This window comes from Oncorhynchus keta, chromosome 32 (assembly GCF_023373465.1).
Source record: "Oncorhynchus keta strain PuntledgeMale-10-30-2019 chromosome 32, Oket_V2, whole genome shotgun sequence".
Classification (NCBI taxonomy): domain Eukaryota; kingdom Metazoa; phylum Chordata; class Actinopteri; order Salmoniformes; family Salmonidae; genus Oncorhynchus; species Oncorhynchus keta.
This window is the reverse complement of record NC_068452.1, coordinates 36112417-36131337: the sequence shown is the minus strand read 5'-3', so window position 1 is coordinate 36131337 and position 18921 is coordinate 36112417. Positions and strand designations below refer to the sequence as shown.

Sequence of the window (18921 nt, the reverse complement as noted above, 5' to 3'; positions counted from 1 at the left end):
AATGATGACATTCTGTACTGTTGCCTCATGTTCATTTTTTAAAATCTCAAATTCAAAATGCTGCAGTATAGAACCAAATTAAAAGTTTCAGCATTACTGTCCAAATAATGACATAGTAATATAATTACATCCATATTCATTATTAGTCATCGTCATCTATTCTAGGATACTACCACTGAGATATAATAATAAGAACGTGTACTGCACTCTGGGAGAATCTTAATAGCATTTCTTTTATTCTTAACTTCTTCTTTCTTCTTTCTCCTTTGACCTCATCCAATTGGGAGTGGTTTCCACGAGATAACACAAATCTGCTTTTTGGTCTTAATATAAGGTTAGGCATAAGGTTTTCTGTGTGGTTTTTAAAATTATTTTAAAATTTAACTAGGCAAGTCAGTTAAGAACAAGTTATTACTAACAATGACGGCCTACCAGGGAACAGTGGGTTAACTGGCTTGTTCAGGGCAGAACGACAGATTTTTGCCTTGTGTCAAATCCCTGAGCTGACAACAATTTTTCAGTTATGGCCCAACACTCTAACCACTACCTGTTAAGGTTAGGTTTAAAATCAGATTTCAAGAAGATAAATTGTAAAATATATCAAATTTTGACTTTTTGGCGGCTGTTTAATTCTCCCTCTGTTTGAATACATCCTACCTTCACTGAAATAATCACTTATGTCTATGATGGACTGGTGCATTATGCACTAGATGCCCTGCTTTCATCCAAATAGATAATTACTTCAATGAATGGAGGAATTACTTACTAGGCTATTTCAAAGTATTACAGGATCCCAATTTAAAAATCCTGCACTCCACTGCCTGCTAATTAGCTAAGCACCTATCAGCCAATCAACATACACACAGCACCACATTGGTGGTGAAGCAAGCATAGCGATACGTCAGCTCTGCCAGCGTGGAATACGGAGCGCCAGTCCAGGAAGTTAAAATTTACAGGAGTTATCGGGATAACGAAGCTGTTCAGCCGTCAATATTATACTGTCCCCCACGTCCATACAGAGTGGATAGGCGGCGTATCCTTTTCTCAAGCTTTCCAACTGTCTGAAGCCACCGCGTCACAAGGTAAGCACAAACGAGCTGTCAATCTTGGTGTGGTCCAAGTGGTAACGCTCGGCAAACTATGGCTAGCAATGCTAGTTAGGCTAACAGCACCAACAGCGGTAAGCCAGCTCTCATTGCGAAGAATTACGCGGAACTAGATTTATTTCCTTTATTCACGCAATGCAATGTGGCATTTAACCCTTGCATGTCCTTGTTTTTTCATGACTTATGTCGTCAATTAAGAAGCTGCCACTTTCCAATCATAAGAGCGTATCGTGATGACGATGCTGCTAATTTGTTATGGATGGTCACGAATAACTGACTGACTAGTGCAATTGCCGCGTTCAAAACATCTGTGAACTCTGAACGGGGAACGAGCTCCGACTGTGAAAATCGTTTAAAACTACAATTCTGATGCTGGTGATTTAACATGTAGAAAGGTCAATAATCACCGCTTTCAAACCGGTTCTCGAAACATGCTGAAATGTCCCTTTTCATATCAGAAAAAAAAAAAAAAATATACACTTACTTTAGCAATTTTGCACATACCCACAAGATGTGTGCTTCCAGTCGACGAACTACACTTTCCACAGCTACGATTACACACAGATATTTGGAGCATGCTAGATGGCTATTTAGCATAGGTGGCCACCTATGTCTTCCGTAAACAAGTAATGCGACTTGGAGATATGGCTGTGTAGTATTTTCATTTGATATGGAAAGTAGGTTCCTTATGTTTCCAAAACCGTACGGCAAGTAATGCGTGTTATAGAGCAAGCGTCAGGGCTCTTAAACTCCCCTGGTCAGAAAATACTTCAGTAGGCAGCCAGAGTCATCATGATCAAGGATGTTATTTGTTGCTTAACAGACATTTTACTGAAAGACAAATATTTAGGCAGATGATAAATGTATTGAGTGGCACATTGTAGAAGCAGAAAATCCGGTTTGATGAAATCCACCAGGTAATCCGACTCTATTTATTTATTTATTTATTTTATTTCACCTTTATTTAACCAGGTAGGCTAGTTGAGAACAAGTTCTCATTTGCAACTGCGACCTGGCCAAGATAAAGCATAGCAGTGTGAACAGACAACACAGAGTTACACATGGAGTAAACAATTTAGCAAGTCAATAACACATAACAGGTGTATCCATAACCACACCCATTATCATTTCAGACAAATTAGGGCCTTGAGGCACCACTGGTAATGAATAGAAGTTATAGTCTGACTGTATTTACTTTCAACTGCTTCTCCAGTCACCTGGAATTGGCAATAACATGAGCTAGACTATGGTAGAGTCTGTTACATCATGCCAATGTCAATATTTGACTAATGTTAACAATTGACCTCTGTCACCTATACCTCTGATCCACCTCAATGTGCAGTCTAATAGGCGACAGAGGAGGGTAGAGGGAAGATTAGTGTTAAATATAAGGCTTTAGGGGTGGAGAGAACTGAAATGTGTTTTTAGCTAGCCTCTGGCAATGGCTCTGTCAAACCCTGAGATTGAATGAGGTATCCATCTGCTTTAGTGTCTTTTTGCTCAGTCTCTGACTTCTGACCGTAGATGATGGTCGACCCCACACTCGCTGAAATGGGCAAGAACCTCAACGAGGCCATGAAGATCTTGGAGGATGGCCGAAAGTAAGCTTTTATGAATTGGTGTTTGTTCATAAAGATGTATTACACTGAGTATTACACTGGTTGTTAATGACACATCTCTTCGCACATACTGTATGTTAACACAAGTCAGATGCACACACACCTGAAGGACTATCTGACGTGTTGGTTTTGTTGTTTGTTTCTCTCAAGTGCATCAGATCCGGATGCAGATAGACGACAGTTCAGCAGGAGTAGTATCCCTGGGCCCCTACAGGGGGAGTGAGTACAGTAGATAGCCCTGTTTCTCACTCTCAATCTAGTATCTTTCTGTCTCTCTCTCACATACAAATGCGGATGGTATTTCACAGAAGCAATGAGTTCCCTCAAGCAACGCGTTGTGTGTTTTTTTCCGAACTTCCAGTGGGCAGGATGTGGCCAGTATACTCCAGCTGGTCCAGAATCTCATGCATGAAGATGAGGAGGAAGACAAGCCAAGCCATCGGTAGGTCTGACATTAAAACACCACTACTGAGAGCATATGTCAGTTGGAAGGCCATCTTAGAATTTTTTATCAGTATAATAAGAATTTCCAACTGAACAAAAATAAGTCGTTGCTAATATCAATAAAAAAATCTATCTGGTTTATTAAAGTTGCAACAGGGAGACACCTACAGAACAGAGGCAGAGAAAATGTCTATCTGGCCTCTTGGAGACAAGCCCTTTATATTCTAATCAGACAGTACCAAGTGTTCTGTAAAAAACAGCCCAAGAGGCTTGTAGGAAGTCAAAATAAATTGCAGTGACATTGTCAGCTGCTACAGAATCACACCGTGTTTCACAGAATACAGTAATAATCACTGTCCTTGTACCTCCAGTCTGGCGTCAATCACTATCAACAGAACCTTGCACAAACAGAACGTGAAAACATATAAATATGCTAAGCATTGTGTTAATCACTCTTCACTGTATATGAACTGTATTATTCTTAAATATTCCCAATACAATCAGTATAATACAGTTTATCAACATCACGTCTTTGTGACCTCACTTCCTGTGCGTGTCGTGTCGTCCCCCCCAGCAGGATGCAGAATGTCGGAGAGCAGGGTCACATGGCGTTGCTAGGACACAGCCTAGCAGCCTACATCTCAGTGCTGGACAGGGAGAGACTCCGGAAGCTGATCACACGCATCGCGTCTGACACAACACTCTGGCTCTGCAGACTCTTCAGGTGTGTGGGTCTGTCTGTCGAGTGCGTATGTGTGCTTGTTCCTGATGCTTTGCTAATTGGATTTTAATGTCCTGCCAGGTATGAGAGTGGCTCAGCATACTACCATGAAGATGACAGAGAGGGCCTGCTGAAGGTGTGTCGCCTGGTCATCAACACCCGCTATGAGGACTACTCCACAGAGGGCTACACCGTGCTCAACTCCAGACAGCCTGTCATTTACCAGAGCGCCACCTGCAGGCCTGGCCTGGGACAGCACCTCTGCAGCCAAGTAGGTGTAGAAGCAGGCATAGAAACACATTTTGTGTTCTTACATGAAGACACACAGACAGACCTTTTTGATGTTTTGATGCTTTAGTGTTATAAGAGCAGATATTTCAGAAGTTATTCAATGTAGATTGACTTTAACAGAAATCCTCTCTTCCTCAGCTGGGTCTACCTCTGTCCAGCCTGTGTACCGTCCCCTGTAACACCATGTTTGGATCCCAGCACCAAATGGTACATCAGCCTCATTTTAGATAGGGCTCATACTTTTGGTAGTGTACATTGTATGTGGACACCTCATTCCAAAATGATGGGCATTAATATCGAGTTGGTCCCCCCACTTTGCTACTAAAACAGCCTCTACTCTTCTGGGAAGGCTTTCCATTAGATATTGGAACTTTGCTCTGAGGACTTGCTTCCATTCAGCCACAAGCGCATTACATTTACATTTAAGTCATTTAGCAGACGCTCTTATCCAGAGCGACTTACAAATTGGTGCATACACCTTAAGACATCCAGTGGAACAGCCACTTTACAATAGTGCATCTAAATCTTTTTAGGGGGGTGAGAAGGATTACTTACCCTATCCTAGGTATTCCTTGAAGAGGTGGGGTTTCAGGTGTCTCCGGAAGGTGGTGATTGACTCCGCTGTCCTGGCGTCGTGAGGGAGTTTGTTCCACCATTGGGGGGCCAGAGCAGCGAACAGTTTTGACTGGGCTGAGCGGGAACTGTACTTCCTCAGTGGTAGGGAGGCGAGCAGGCCAGAGGTGGATGAACGCAGTGCCCTTGTTTAGGTGTAGGGCCTGATCAGAGCCTGGAGGTACTGAGGTGCCGTTCCCCTCACAGCTCCGTAGGCAAGCACCATGGTCTTGTAGCGGATGCGAGCTTCAACTGGAAGCCAGTGGAGAGAGCGGAGGAGCGGGGTGACGTGAGAGAACTTGGGAAGGTTGAACACCAGACGGGCTGCGGCGTTCTGGATGAGTTGTAGGGGTTTAATGGCACAGGCAGGGAGCCCAGCCAACAGCGAGTTGCAGTAATCAAGACTGGAGATGACAAGTGCCTGGATTAGGACCTGCGCCGCTTCCTGTGTGAGGCAGGGTCGTACTCTGCGGATGTTGTAGAGCATGAACCTACAGGAACGGGCCACCGCCTTGATGTTAGTTGAGAACGACAGGGTGTTGTCCAGGATCACGCCAAGGTTCTTAGCGCTCTGGGAGGAGGACACAATGGAGTTGTCAACCGTGATGGCGAGATCATGGAACGGGCAGTCCTTCCCCGGGAGGAAGAGGAGCTCCGTCTTGCTGAGGTTCAGCTTGAGGTGGTGATCCGTCATCCACACTGATATGTCTGCCAGACATGCAGAGATGCGATTCGCCACCTGGTCATCAGAAGGGGGAAAGGAGAAGATTAATTGTGTGTCGTCTGCATAGCAATGATAGGAGAGACCATGTGAGGTTATGACAGAGCCAAGTGACTTGGTGTATAGCGAGAATAAGAGAGGGCCTAGAACAGAGCCCTGGGGGACACCAGTGGTGAGAGCGCGTGGTGAGGAGACAGATTCTCGCCACGCCACCTGGTAGGAGCGACCTGTCAGGTAGGACGTGAGGTTGGACTCTGATATTGGGCCTGGCTCGCAGTTGGTGTTCGATGGAGTTGAGGTCAGGGCTCTGTGCAGGCCAGTCAAGTTCTTCTACACCGATCTCGACACCATTTCTGTATGGACCTCGCTTTCTGCATGGGGGCATTGTCATGCTGAAACAGGAAAGGGCCTTCCCCAAACTGTTGTCACAAAGTTGGAAGCACAGAATCGTCCAGAATGTCATTGTATAATGTAGCGGTAAGATTTCCCTTCACTGGAACTAAAGGGTGTAGCCCGAACCATTAAAAAATAGCCCCTGGCCAGTGTTCCTCCTCCACCAAACTTTACAGTTGGCACTAAGCATTGGGGCAGGTAGTGTTCTCCTGGCATCCTCCAACCCCAGATTCGTCCGTCGGACTGCCAGATGGTGAAGCGTGATTCATCACTCCAGAGAAGGCGGCGAGCTTTACACCACTCCAGCTGACGCTTGGCATTGCGCATGGTGATCTTAGGCTTGTGTGCGGCTGCTCAGCTATGGAAACCCATTTCATGAAGTTCCTGACAAACAGTTATTGTGCTGACATTCCATCCAGAGGCAGTTTGTAACTTGGTAGTGTGTGTTGCAACCGAGGACAGGTCATTTTTACGCACTTCAACACTGGTAGTCCCGTTCTGTGAGCTTGTGGGGCCTAACACTTCGCGGCTGAGCTGTTGTTGCTTCTAGACATTTCTACTTCACAATAACAGCACTTACAATTGACCGGGGTAGCTCTAGCAGGGCAGAAATTTGACAAACTGACTTGTTGGAAAGGTGGCATCCCATGACGGTGCCACGTTGAAAGTCACTGAGCTTGATTTTATACACCTGCCAACAAAAATAGCTTAATCCACTAGTTTGAAGGGGTGTCCACATTCTTTGTGTGTGTATGTATGTGTATATATACACGTGTGTGTGTGTATATATACACACGTGTATCTATATCTACTCAGCAAAAAAAGAAACGTCCTCTCACTGTCAACTGTTTATTTTCAGCAAACTTAACGTGTAAGTATTTGTATGAACATAACAAGATTCAACAACTGAGACATAAACTGAACAAGTTCACAGATGTGACTAACAGAAATGCAATAATGTGTCCCAGAACAACGGGGGGGGTCAAAATCAGTATATGGTGTTGCCACCAGCACTGCAGTACTTAATGCAGCATCTCCTCCTCATGGACTACGCCTGATTTGCCAGTTCTTGCTGTGGGATGTTACCCCACTCTTCCACCAAGGCACCTGCAAGTTCCTGGACATTTCTGGGGGGAATGGCCCCATCCCTCACCCTCCAATCCAACAGGTCCCAGACGTGCTCAATGGGATTGAGATCCAGGCTCTTTGCTGGCCATGGCAGAACACTGACGTTCTTGTTTTGCAGGAAATCACGCACAGAACGAGCAGTATGGCTAGTGGCATTGTCAAGCTGGAGCATCATGTCAGGATGAGCCTGCAAGAAAGGTAAAACATGAGGGAGGAGGATGTCTTCCCTGTAACGTACAGCGTTGAGTTTGCCTGCAATAGCAACAAGCTCAGTCCGATGATAATGTGACACACCTCCCCAGACCATGAGGGACCTTCCACCTCCAAATCGGTCCCGCTCCAGAGTACAGGCCTCGGGGTAACACTCATTCCTTTGACGATAAATACAAATCCGACCATCACCTCTGGTGAGACAAAACCGCGACTCGTCAGGGAAGAGCACTTTTTTCCCAGTCCTGTCTGGTCCAGTGACAGTGGGTTTGTGACCATAGGTGACGGTGATGTCTGGTGAGGACCTGCCTTACAACAGGCCTACAAGCCCTCAGTCCAGCCTCTCTCACCCTATTGGGAACAGTCTGAGTACTGATGGAGGTGTTGTGTGTTCCTGGTGTAGCCCGGGCAGTTGTTGTTGCCGTCCTGTACCTGTCCCGCAGGTGTGATGTTAGGATGTACCGATCCTGTGCAGGTGTTGTTACACGTGGTATGCCACTGTGAGAACGATCAGCTGTCCGTCCTGTCTCCCTGTAGCGCTGTCTTAGGCGTCTCACAGTACGGACATTGCCATTTATTTTCCTGGACACATCTGCAGTCCTCATGCCTCCTTGCAGCATGCCTAAGGCACATTCACGCAGATGAGCAGGGACCCTGGGCATCTTTCTTTTGGTGTTTTTCAGAGTCAGTAGATAGGCCTCTTTAGTGTCCTAAGTTTTCATAACTGACCTTAATTGCCTACCTTCTGTAAGCTGTTAGTGTCTTAACGACAGTTCCACAGGTGCATGTTCATTAATTGTTTATGGTTCATTGAACAAGCATGGGAAACGGTATTTAAACAATGAAGATCTGTGAAGTTATTTGGATTTTTACGAATTATCTTTGAAAGACAGGGTCCTGAAAAAGGGACCTTTCTTTTTTTGTTGAGTTTATGCATTTAGGACACTGGGGTGCCTGTATGCGTACTACCTACCATACTACCCTGATCTTTAAATGGAAAACAATGTCTCCCTGGGTGTTTTGCTGTTTGTAGGACATTGCGTTGCTGGACAAGCTGATTAGAGAGGATGTGGAGACTGGGAAGCTTCCATTGCTGTTGATTGCCAATGCTGGTCAGTGGGGAATTTTATCACCTTTTTAATACAAGAAATGGCTAAGAACACGCATCTACACTTTAAGTGTTTTATTTTCTCCAAGGTAGTGTGCTTATTGAAAAACCTGGTGACAGTTTTTAAAAATGTAATTTAACCTTTATTTAACTAGTCAAGTCAGTTAAGAACAAATGTATTATCTACAATGACGGCCTACCAAAAGGCCTCCTGCTGGGACAAAAAGTATGTACAGTGGGGCAAAAAAGTATTATCAGCCACCAATTGTGCAAGTTCTATGACAGTCAAAATGAGGAGAAGAAAAAAAATCCAGAATCACATTGTAGGATTCTTTATGAATTTATTTGCAAATTATAGTGGAAAAAAAACTTTTGTTATTGACCAAATACTTAATCTCGATACTTTGTTATATACCCTTTGTTGGCAATGACAGAGGTCAAACGTTTTCTGTAAGTCTTCACAAGGTTTTCACACACTGTTGCTGGTATTTTGGCCCATTCCTCCATGCAGATCTCCTCTAGATCAGTGATGTTTTGGGGCTGTTGCTGGGCAACACGGACTTTCAATTCCCTCCAAAGATTTTCTATGGGGTTGAGATCTGGAGACTGGGTAGACCACTCCAGGACCTTGAAATGCTTCTTGCGAAGCTACTCCTTCGTTGCCCGGGCGGTGTGTTTGGGATCATTGTCATGCTGAAAGACCCAGCCACGTTTCATCTTCAATGCCCTTGCTGATGGAAAGAGGTTTTCACTCAAAATCTCACTATACATGGCCCCATTCATTCTTTCCTTTACACGGATCAGTCGTCCTGGTCCCTTTGCTGAAAAACAGCCCCAAAGCATGAGGTTTCCACCCCCATGCTTCACAGTAGGTATGGTGTTCTTTGGATGCAACTCAGCATTCTTTGTCTTCCAAACACGACAAGCTGAGTTTTTACCAAAAAGTTATATTTTGGTTTCATCTGACCATATGACATTCTCCCAATCTTCTTCTGGATCATCCAAATGCTCTCTAGTAAACTTCAGACGGGCCTGAACATGTACTGGCTTTAGCAGGGGGACACGTCTGGCACTGCAAGATTTGAGTCCCTGGCGGCGTAGTGTGTTACTGATGGTAGGCTTTGTTACTTTGGTCCCAGCTCTCTGCAGGTCATTCACTAGGTCCCCCCGTGTGGTTCTGGGATTTTTGCTCACCGTTCTTGTGATCATTTTGACCCCACGGGGTGAGATCTTACGTGGAGCCCCAGATCGAGGGAGATTATCAGTGGTCTTGTATGTCTTCCATTTCCTAATAATTGCTCCCACAGTTGATTTCTTCAAACCAAGCTGCTTACCTATTGCAGATTCAGTCTTCCCAGCCTGCTGCAGGTCTACAATGTTGTTTCTGGTGTCCTTTTGACAGCTCTTTGGTCTTGGCCATAGTGGAGTTTGGAGTGTGACTGTTTGAGGTTGTGGACAGGTGTCTTTTTTTTTATACTGATAACAAGTTCAAACAGGTGCCATTAATACAGGTAACAGGTGGAGGACAGAGGAGCCTCTTAAAGAAGTTACAGGTCTGTGAGATCCAGAAATCTTGCTTGTTTGTAGGTGACCAAATACTTATTTTCCACCATAATTTGCACATAAATTCTTACAATGTGATTTTCTGGATTTTATTTTTTTCTTATTTTGTGTGTCATAGTTGAAGTGTACCTATGCTGAAAATGACAGGCCTCTCATCTTTTTAAGTGGGAGAACTTGCACAATTGGTGGCTGACTAAATACTTTTTTGCCCCACTGTATGTACGTGTTCACACATCGCAACATGGAGACCTAAGACGACAACACAACATGGTAGCAACACACATAGTATTACACTCTAAAGTGAAACAATGTTTACCCCTTGACCAACCAGGATGTTATTGTTTGACTTACCTGGTCAAATAAAGGTTAAATCAACATGTCTATCACTGACTTATTGACCAAGACGTACAGCAGAGTGACTCAGAGCGTACTCACTGCCTGTCTTCCCAGGCACCCCTGGGGCGGGACACACAGACAAGCTGGGCCGTCTAAAGGAGCTGTGTGAACAGTATGGCATGTGGCTCCACATAGAAGGGTGGGTAACAACATTACACATACTTGTAATATGTCTTTAACCAACCATATTGGAGGGGTTTGTAAATGCTTTATAACTGCTTGGTCTTTTCTGTCTGTCAGGGTCAACTTGGCCACTCTGGCTCTGTGGGAGGTCTCATCCCCCGTGACGGTACGTATAGGATATGCTCTCCCATTCTGTGACCCTCAGAACTCTAAATGAATACACTGTAAGATGCCTGTATAGTATGATAATGTAATATGTCTACTATGTGTCTTTTCCCCCTCCCCTGTCCCCAGGCGGCCACCAGGAGTGACAGTATGACCCTGACCCTGGGTCCGTGGTTGGGCCTGCCTGCTGTCCCAGCTGTCACCCTCTACAGACACGAGGACCCAGCCCTGGTACGCTTTCTCCTTCCTGTTCTCTTCTTTGGTATCCCCTCTTAACTCTCTCCCTGTCTGTAGCTGTAGGGCCTTTAAACTTGCATCCTGCCTCCCTGGAAGTTACTAGAGAACTGATATGACTGGATTGGTGAAAGCTATGTGGTGTAATCTTTGCTTTCACCTATCCATTTGAGTTCTCTCTCTCTCTCCCGTCTTAGTCTCTGGCAGCTGGTTTGACCTCCAGTCAGCCAGTAGAGAAGCTGCGTGCCCTGCCTCTCTGGCTCTCCCTGCAGTACCTGGGCCATGATGGGATAGTGGAGAAGATTAGACACGCTGTAGAGCTCGTAAGTACCTTGGGTTAGTAATCACCATGTAGGTTAGCGATCTGTATTCATTTCTATCACCTTACTACTAACAAACTGACCTGTGTTTTATCTCTTTTTGTCTGTAGAGCCAACAGCTTCTGGAGAAACTGAAGACTCTGGCTTCCATAAAGACTTCGGTAGGTCCACAACTTGCTGTTTAACTATCTACTACTATTAATGTGTGTGGAAAGCATTTATGCATTGAGGTTGTTCTAAGCAGTCATAAGCTGTTTGTTTTTAATAACGCACTATGGGTGTTAACGAAGGCACTATAAAGCCATTATACGTAGGGGGGGGGGGTCATATGATGAAGACCCCCAATAATATGAGCTTTTGCTTAAGTTTTAAGATACGATAACTTAAGAAAACAATCATAAGATCACACACAACACACATTTATAAAGATGCGGGCGTCTGACGTCTGTTTTGTCATCAGGTTGAGCTTGACTCAGATCTCTTTCGTCGATGCTTTGACTATGGTAAAGAAACAGCACTGAGCCTCGCTAACAGAGACCTCTGTCATACTGTAGCTAAACAAAGACCTTGTTCACAGGCATCAGCTCTGAGCAGATGGTGACCTTTATATAATCTGAAGCAGTGTGTGAATATGATTTACACATGTAGACGATATAGAGATCCTTGGAACGGTGCAGTAACTGCTGAAGCTGATCTGGTGAACAAGCAGTGTGTGTGTGGGTCTGGTTACTGTGTTGATGGTGGCTTTGAGTACTGTTTGTTGTAGTGTGTATACTCTAGATGGTGAGCTGTTGGGTTGCCTTGGTTACAGGGTGTGGTGTCTCTCTCTCGGATCCCGCCGATCTCAGGGGGCTCTCTACGGGACTTGCTGGGCTCTCTCATTCTGTCTATTGTAGGTGGGACCAACCCTCTTTTTCCTGCCTGCTCCCCCCTTTCTTTCTCTGTTTCACTCTGTACCTGACCATGTTTGTCCACCTGAATGCCCTGAAAGGCACTGTGTTTGTTTGAGACACCGCTCAAATCGAGGGCACTCATTTGCTAAAACTGCAATCAGTCCACTCCTGGTTCCTGTCCAATCATCACTACAGGCATGTTTTAGGCACAGCAGAGAATGTCCTGTCCCCCCCCACCACCACGTCTTCACAGAATCCTGATGACTCTAAAGTTTAACTTTGTCCCAGGCGTCATCAGATGGACCTCACTGTGTTTACATAACTTCCCTGTTAGGGTACAACAGTAACAATCCAACATGTCACTTCAACCGGGGTGGCAGGGTAGCCTAGTGGTTAGAGCGTTGGTCTAGTAACCGGAAGGTTGCAAGTTCAAATCCCCAAGCTGACAAGGTACACTGTTCCTAGGCCGTCATTGAAAATAAGAATTTGTTCTTGCCTAGTTAAATAAAGTTTTTTTAAAAACCAGTCAATGCTGCTATGGGTACTGTGTAGTGCATACATACCTTACTGTGAATTGTTAGAGGTGGGTAGAAATTACCAGGAGGAAAGAGTAGTCTTTTCTGTGCTGGGATTTTCTCCAAAACTAACATTTACCCAAAACTAACTTTTACCCGACTCAATGATTGTTGTCAGTTGTGGATTTGTCGTAGGTTGTAAGAGTTAGTCATGTATATAAAGTCCATGGAAAACACAGACATGTCCATTGTGAATGTAAGTCATAGGCATTGACATTTATGCCCAAACATTTTACTTTTTTAAAAGTTGCATGATTTAACAATCTCCGTGACTGCTCAAACAGAGGATGTGTGTCACAAACCCAGGCATCTCCATAGCTTCTCCAGCCCATTCTCACACAGTACACCTGTTTGCATGTTAATGACGACAGTTTTTTAAAGATCAAAGGTTATGATCCTGGATGTGTGGAACCTCACCTGTGTGTCTCTTACCTTTCCTGTGCTGCAGGTGGAGGATGAGCTCAACTCTCCAGTAGTAGTGTTCAGGTTCTCCCAGGAGACCAGTGCAGGTGAGTGGTTAACATTACTCTTCCTGTTCCAACACATTTTCCTCAACTAACCAGGAACTCTTATTCAGCTGCATCCAACTTACTTTAGATGCAATGTGTTCATTCAAATTATGTAATAATGCATTCAAATGAGTATCATGTAAATGGACAATGTATTTGAATTTGGCATGTTATATGTAATAGGTCATAATGCTATGCCCTCTTCCCTCTACTCAGAATCCAGTGGTGGTTCTGTGGAGGGCTACTTTGCTGGAGAGAGAGAAGTGCTAGATTGCCTCAACAGATGGGTGAGCATTTGTATAAATGTGTAATGGGTGAGACCATGTTGGTTGGTTGATTGTGTCTGCCTGTAGCTGTGTGAGCGGTTGTATACATGTGTAATGGGTGAGACCATGTTGGTTGATTGGTTGTGTCTGCCTGTAGCTGTGTGAGCGGTTGTATACATGTGTAATGGGTGAGACCATGTTGGTTGATTGGTTGTGTCTGCCTGTAGCTGTGTGAGCGGTTGTATACATGTGTAATGGGTGAGACCATGTTGGTTGGTTGGTTGTGTCTGCCTGTAGCTGTGTGAGCGGTTGTATACATGTGTTATGGGTGAGACCATGTTGGTTGATTGGTTGTGTCTGCCTGTAGCTGTGTGAGCGGTTGTATACATGTGTTATGGGTGAGACCATGTTGGTTGATTGGTTGTGTCTGCCTGTAGCTGTGTGAGCGGTTGTATACATGTGTTATGGGTGAGACCATGTTGGTTGATTGGTTGTCTGCCTGTAGCTGTGTGAGCGGTTGTATACATGTGTTATGGGTGAGACCATGTTGGTTGGTTGTTGTGTCTGCCTGTAGCTGTGTGAGCGGTTGTATACATGTGTTAGCCATGTTGGTGATTGGTTGTGTCTGCCTGTTGTGTGAGCGGTTGTATACATGTGTAATGGGTGAGACCATGTTGGTTGATTGGTTGTGTCTGCCTGTAGCTGTGTGAGCGGTTGTATACATGTGTTATGGGTGAGACCATGTTGGTTGATTGGTTGTGTCTGCCTGTAGCTGTGTGAGCGGTTGGCACAGCTGGTGCCCGCCAGCGGGGTAGACATAGTGGAGTTGGAGGACGAGGGCACCTGTGTCCGCTTCACCCCTCTTATGACCGCCGCAGGTAACACACACACACACATCATAAAGAAAGGCACACATTCACCTGTAAAATAAACATTCACATGTGAGAGACACACCTGTTAGATATACCATCATTTGTATTACACACACTCACCTGTACAGTTAATGAAGAACACCTGATCATCATCAGTCAGGCACAACTCTCCTTTTGTTGACCCTTTAGCTGTTGACCTCTGAACTCTGCCCTCTGACCTGTTCCCTCCCAGCCCTGGGGACCCAGAGGTGTGACGTGGATCTGCTGGTGGAGCGGTTGATTGAGCTGATTCCTGTGCTGAACTGTACGCTGCGTCTCAGACTGGACTTCAGAGAGGAGGTGTACCGCCACTCTGCCCTCAGTTACATAGAGGACCTCAACTGGCCTGGCCTGGGAGCCGTCAGGTAGGAATATACTGTTATTCATTCAGTATTTGTATCATTAGTAGCTATGTAATTACCATTTTACCATGCCATTTCATAGTAAATATCTGGTCATTTCTGTACAGTAAAATTATGTACAACTTGTCCACAAAATGATTGTGTGTATCCACTCAGGTATGAGCCGAGGATTGAGGAGCTGAACGACAGTAAGAGACAGCTGGAGGTGGAGAAGATCAACAGTGAGCTGCTGGTGAAACTAGGGGAACTGGATGCAGACCGCATCTTCTCCACCGGTCAGTACAGTGCCTGTCCACAGCACAGAGCTCCTTTTATCACATCTGACACTCAAGGTTTCATTATTTCCCTCAATTCAAGGAATGATTCAGACCTGGTTCTGATTCTGCCTGCTTTACCTCTTAACTTCTCTCCCTCCATCCTCAGGCCTGGAGTTCGGACCCGAGAAGGACTGCATATTTATTGGCATGGCAACGGAGGACCTAGACGTGGCAGAGCTAGTGGATACGATAGCCGCCCTGGGGAGGGACATAGAGGAGAACGGCAGGGTAAAGCTATCTCCTTCTACTCTGTTTACCTACAGTCTGCCACTTCCTCCAACATGGCTGGTACTTCCAGATTATATAGATTTTTGATGTAATAATCTATGCAATACTACAATTGCATTGATTGAGTTGTAAATGACTTTTCTTCTGTCCCATCTTGTCACTAGCTATTAGAGAACATGACAGAGGTGGTGAGGAAAGGCATCCAGGAGGCAGAGCTCCAGCTCCAGAAAGACAACCAGGACAAACTCATGGAGGAGGTGTGTGTGCGCGTGTTTTTGTATGTGTATGACATTAATCAATACTTTGTATACATGCACATTTTATGGACTGATTTGTATTTTAAAAAATGCATCATCTCTCTCTCAGGGTGTGTTGAGACAGATTCCTCTGGTCGGCTCCGTGTTGAACTGGTTCTCTCCGTTCCAGAGCACTGTGAAGGGCAGAACCTTTAACCTGGCTGCAGGTACACAACTGTGTGTGTGTGTGTGTGTGTGCCTGCTCCTAGGTTGCTCCTGTACATCTGCATTCCGATGGTATATTAAGTGACTGTTTCCCATAGGTTCCCTGGACTCCACAGAGCCCACCTACTCCATGAAGGCCCAGACCGGTGGGCTGGCGTCGCCAGAAACCCCTACCACCTCTGCCAAGAGACTGCCAGGTATGGTCTCACAGAATCTATAGATGGGATATTCTTGTTCTTTCGCAGTCATTCTCTTTTAAAATCAAGGGACATATTTTATTTATAAAAAAATACTGGAAATCTTAGACTACTGTTCTCTTTTTCCTCCACTTGCAGGACAGAGGCTGTTCCGGCGCAAGGGTGCGGGTGGCTCTGACTCCCATAGTGAGACCAGCTCCGTGGGCCAGGCTGAGGAGCTCTCCAGGGAGAGGTTCCCACAACCCACCCCACCTTCCCCTGTCCCAGACGAGGCGGTTTCCGTGGTCCCTGAGAGCCCAGAGACCCCCCAGAGACCCCCCACGAAGGAGAACTGCGAGGTGGGTACACAGGAAGGGGAAGAGGAGGAGAGGGAGCCTGTGGGCCAGGAGGCACCAGTGGAGGAGACGGGCAGATAGGACAGCCCCCAGAGCAGGGTTATTTGAAACCAGCTCTGAAAGGTTCCAGGCCAGTCCAGCAGGTGTTGCAGAGCAGGGATTCATTCCATTCTCAAATAATTCTCCCTTGCATCTTTTCTTGACAACTGTTATACATCTAAAGGGACTGGAAACTGTGGTGAGAGATAATTAGACAGCGACGGCTTCACTTAGCCTACCAGAAGGGTAGGGAGTGCTTTTGTCATTTTATCTCTATTCTTTCTTTCCAGTCCCTTGATGACTGGGAGAGGTCAAGGACAAAGGGAAGGAACCAGGATTTCAGAATGGAATCCAGCCTTAGTCTCTAGGGTTGTGTCTGAGGACTCAATCATTGTGGGTTAATAAATAACTATGTAGGAGTAGGACCTAAGAACTCCGGTCAAACAGGAACTCCGGTCAAACAGGAACTACACCTGAGGCAGGGAGTCAAAGGTGAAGGGTCGTCTGAGGACTTCCTGGTTCATGGCCTCCACTACTTCAGTCGGTCTCGTCATGGCCCGGAGGTAAAACAGCTTATATGCAAGCCAAGTAACGTGTGACTAACACTGGAAATAAAACCATTTTATTTTGTATGTAATGTATGCGCACCTATTTCTATCCACTCAATCACATCATGATCAGTAAAACCAGATCTATATAGAGGGAAATGTAGTAGAAAATGAAAGCATACTGTGATATGAATTGAACGAGAGAATACACACACCCACCTGCTTCTGTGCACTACCCCAATAGACCCTCCACGTTTTGTCAAACACCCTCCTGTTAATTTTGCACATACTTCAGTCTGATTGGTGGATGTTTTTTTTACAATAAGTGGATGTTTTTAATAATATGACCAATGGGGCTAACATTTCCTTACATTCACAAGCAAAGTCTTGCCTTACATGCATTCTGAGGATTATTATTTATTTTTTTCTTTGCCAAAAAATATAGTGGCTGTAAGTTATGTTGATGTTTCCTGTGAGAAAGACATACTGTAGCTATTATAATGCCTAGACTGATGATAGCATATTTGCAGGTTAAAGGATTTGGTTTTGATGCAGGGTTGTTTAAAAATATATATCTATTCCATTTGTTCTGTCCATTATTATTACTGCACTACCTTATGTAATGTTGCACATAGTATGTGTTAATCAAAACCTTTTCCAATGCATTTTATTTTTTAATTCTCAATAAGTCTATAATTTGTTGCAATAACTAGTTTGAATTATGATTCCTAACTTTAAATGATACAACTATTTCTGTCCTGCTTCCATTAATCTTTGATTTTTGCATACCTTTTCTCTAAGCCCTTTGTCAGGGATCCAGTTTTATGTTCCTTCCATACCATTAACTTCTCTCTTTTGAAGACATCTAGAGAATTGAACTATTCTCAACCTACAGCTCTAAGGGGGTTTACGACATGTTTTGTACACAGTTGTAATTATTGAAATGAAAGGTGTTACATTCTCGTTGTCCAATCATATTTCTGCTATGTAGTCATACAAATTGGGAGAACTTTAATGACCTAGGGTGTCAGTAGACTATTGACATTACAATGACTTTCAAATGTGATGAATCATTTGCTTATGAAACTGCTTTTGTATCCACTGTACAACACTGTCCCATTAGACATTTTTATATCCAAAGCAGACAGAATGGAATGAGCTTATACTTAAGTGCACATTCTAAATGAAGTTTTTCTTAACTTGAAAATACAACTGTAATTGTTGTCTTCTGAATTGATACTATAAAGATGATATTGGTTCACTGTACGTACTCTGATATACAACAAATGGAAATATCTGTTTAATGTCGTAAGGCTTTGTTATTATGTCTTTATCACCTTACTTTATTGAGGACATTGTTTTCATGTTCATTAAACATGTCTGTACATGTTACTTTTTTATTCCGCTCCTAATCAGCAATCTGCTCATAGCAAAGAGAAAAATAACTGATATTTAATGTTGAACTGGGAGCGTTATTTTTGATACACCATTAGTTTTCTGAAGTGAAAATATTTAATAGATTAATGTTTTAAGGACATAGGTGGTTGAAGTACTTACTGCACTAATCTCATTGAAGTTCAATACCTGTTTCTCAAAGATGTCTGGGAAAAAAAACACTGGTCAAATGTAATTTCATGGGATGGAAAGAGGGATGTAATTGAAGAATCCAATCAGCTTTATTAAAACATGATATAAAACAGTTTTGTGTCATCAATCATTTGCAGGTACTCTTGAATTTACAAGTCAAATGTGTTAATCAAATTGTTAGTTACCAGTAATTCCACAGTCAACATCATTGAAATCCTGATTTAGTACCAATGTCAGGTTGATTGTGTTTATCCCTGTCAGAAATAACCAATATAATCAGTATGGGGAATTTAAGAACCCAAATACACACTGCAATGCTCACACTTTTTCCTGAATGTTATTTCGCCCTGCTTTCGTTGATGCGCCGTTTTGTGCTGCTGGACATTGTCTTCCCCTAGTGGCAAAATTAGTACTTTGCACCAAGGTCTCAGCTGAACCTCAGCAGTGTCCATACAGAACAAAATTATAAACGCAACGTGCCGTGTTGGTCCCATGTTTCATGAGCTGAAATAAGATCCCACAAATTATCCATACGCATA

General features: G+C 44.2%; 1 protein-coding gene across 2 annotated transcripts; it reads left to right on the top strand.

The window, feature by feature from the left end:
- Positions 1–851: 851 nt before the first annotated feature.
- LOC118365670 (pyridoxal-dependent decarboxylase domain-containing protein 1) lies at positions 852–18494 on the top strand. 2 transcript variants are annotated; one of them, XM_052491593.1, is made up of 23 exons: positions 852–1082; positions 2631–2707; positions 2876–2944; positions 3087–3167; positions 3747–3893; positions 3972–4161; positions 4320–4388; positions 8279–8357; positions 10367–10451; positions 10553–10601; positions 10730–10831; positions 11032–11157; positions 11265–11315; positions 13071–13131; positions 13348–13418; positions 14170–14275; positions 14502–14673; positions 14827–14945; positions 15094–15215; positions 15380–15472; positions 15582–15678; positions 15775–15873; positions 16012–18494. In XM_052491593.1, exons 2-23 carry the CDS (start codon positions 2631–2633, stop codon positions 16287–16289), a joined length of 2343 nt encoding a protein of 780 aa, XP_052347553.1. In that variant the 5' UTR covers positions 852–1082; the 3' UTR covers positions 16290–18494. The 2 variants fall into 2 exon arrangements, with proteins under 2 accessions (XP_052347553.1, XP_052347552.1); XM_052491592.1 differs by having other exon boundaries at positions 853–1082; positions 3744–3893.
- The last annotated feature ends 427 nt before the right edge of the window (positions 18495–18921 follow it).